Below are 672 nucleotides of genomic sequence, written 5' to 3'. Positions count from 1 at the left end.
TCTGGGGTAAAAAGAAACAAATGGCTTTGAGGGGTGGCTGAGACTTTGAGCTCTAAATCCTACAACATCACGTTGGGGTTTTTTAACTGTTTGTGTTGCTTTTTTAACAAAGCAACGGGGATGTTATGTTTTCTCGCCCGAGATTCCTAGAGTGCTGCTCTGTGGTTTATTTTATCCCCGATTTTGAATTCTGCTGCGGTTTATTATTTATGGCGCGTGCTGTGGGGAGGGGGGGAGCCCAGCCGTTCACCCCCAGCCTTCCCGTTGCAGGGAGGACAGACCCCGGTGTCCACCCTTAGACCGCACTGAGCGACCGAAGCGGGTTGTAGGGGTGAAACGTCGCCGGAGGCTGCCAGCAGAGATGGCCGAGAATTGGAAGAACTGCTTCGAAGAGGAGCTCATCTGCCCCATTTGCCTGCACGTCTTCGTGGAGCCGGTCCAGCTGCCCTGCAAGCACAACTTCTGCCGAGGCTGCATCGGGGAGGCGTGGGCCAAGGAGTCGGGCTTGGTGCGATGCCCGGAGTGCAACCAGGCCTACAACCAGAAGCCCAACCTGGAGAAGAACCTGAAGCTCACCAACATCGTGGAGAAGTTCAACTCCCTCAACCTGGAGAAGCCTCCCTCCGTCTTGCACTGCGTCTCTTGCCGCCGGGGCACAACGCTGCCGGCCCA

At 56.4% G+C, this 672-nt stretch overlaps 1 protein-coding gene across 1 annotated transcript in view; it reads left to right on the top strand.

Moving 5' to 3' along the window:
- Positions 1–361: 361 nt before the first annotated feature.
- LOC104524838 (E3 ubiquitin-protein ligase TRIM8) overlaps positions 362–672 on the top strand; it is a 27842-nt gene continuing 27531 nt past the window's right edge. Inside the window, 2 exon segments of the mRNA XM_029084922.1 lie at positions 362–668; positions 671–672. The exon segment at positions 671–672 is cut by the window's right edge and continues 246 nt beyond it. Of these exon segments, the coding sequence (XP_028940755.1) occupies positions 362–668; positions 671–672 (309 nt within the window).

The sequence above is a fragment of the Antrostomus carolinensis genome, unplaced genomic scaffold, assembly GCF_000700745.2.
Source record: "Antrostomus carolinensis isolate BGI_N321 unplaced genomic scaffold, ASM70074v2 scaffold38055, whole genome shotgun sequence".
NCBI lineage: Eukaryota > Metazoa > Chordata > Aves > Caprimulgiformes > Caprimulgidae > Antrostomus > Antrostomus carolinensis.
Note: the sequence above shows the minus strand (reverse complement) of the source record. Positions and strands in the feature narration are given on the sequence as shown.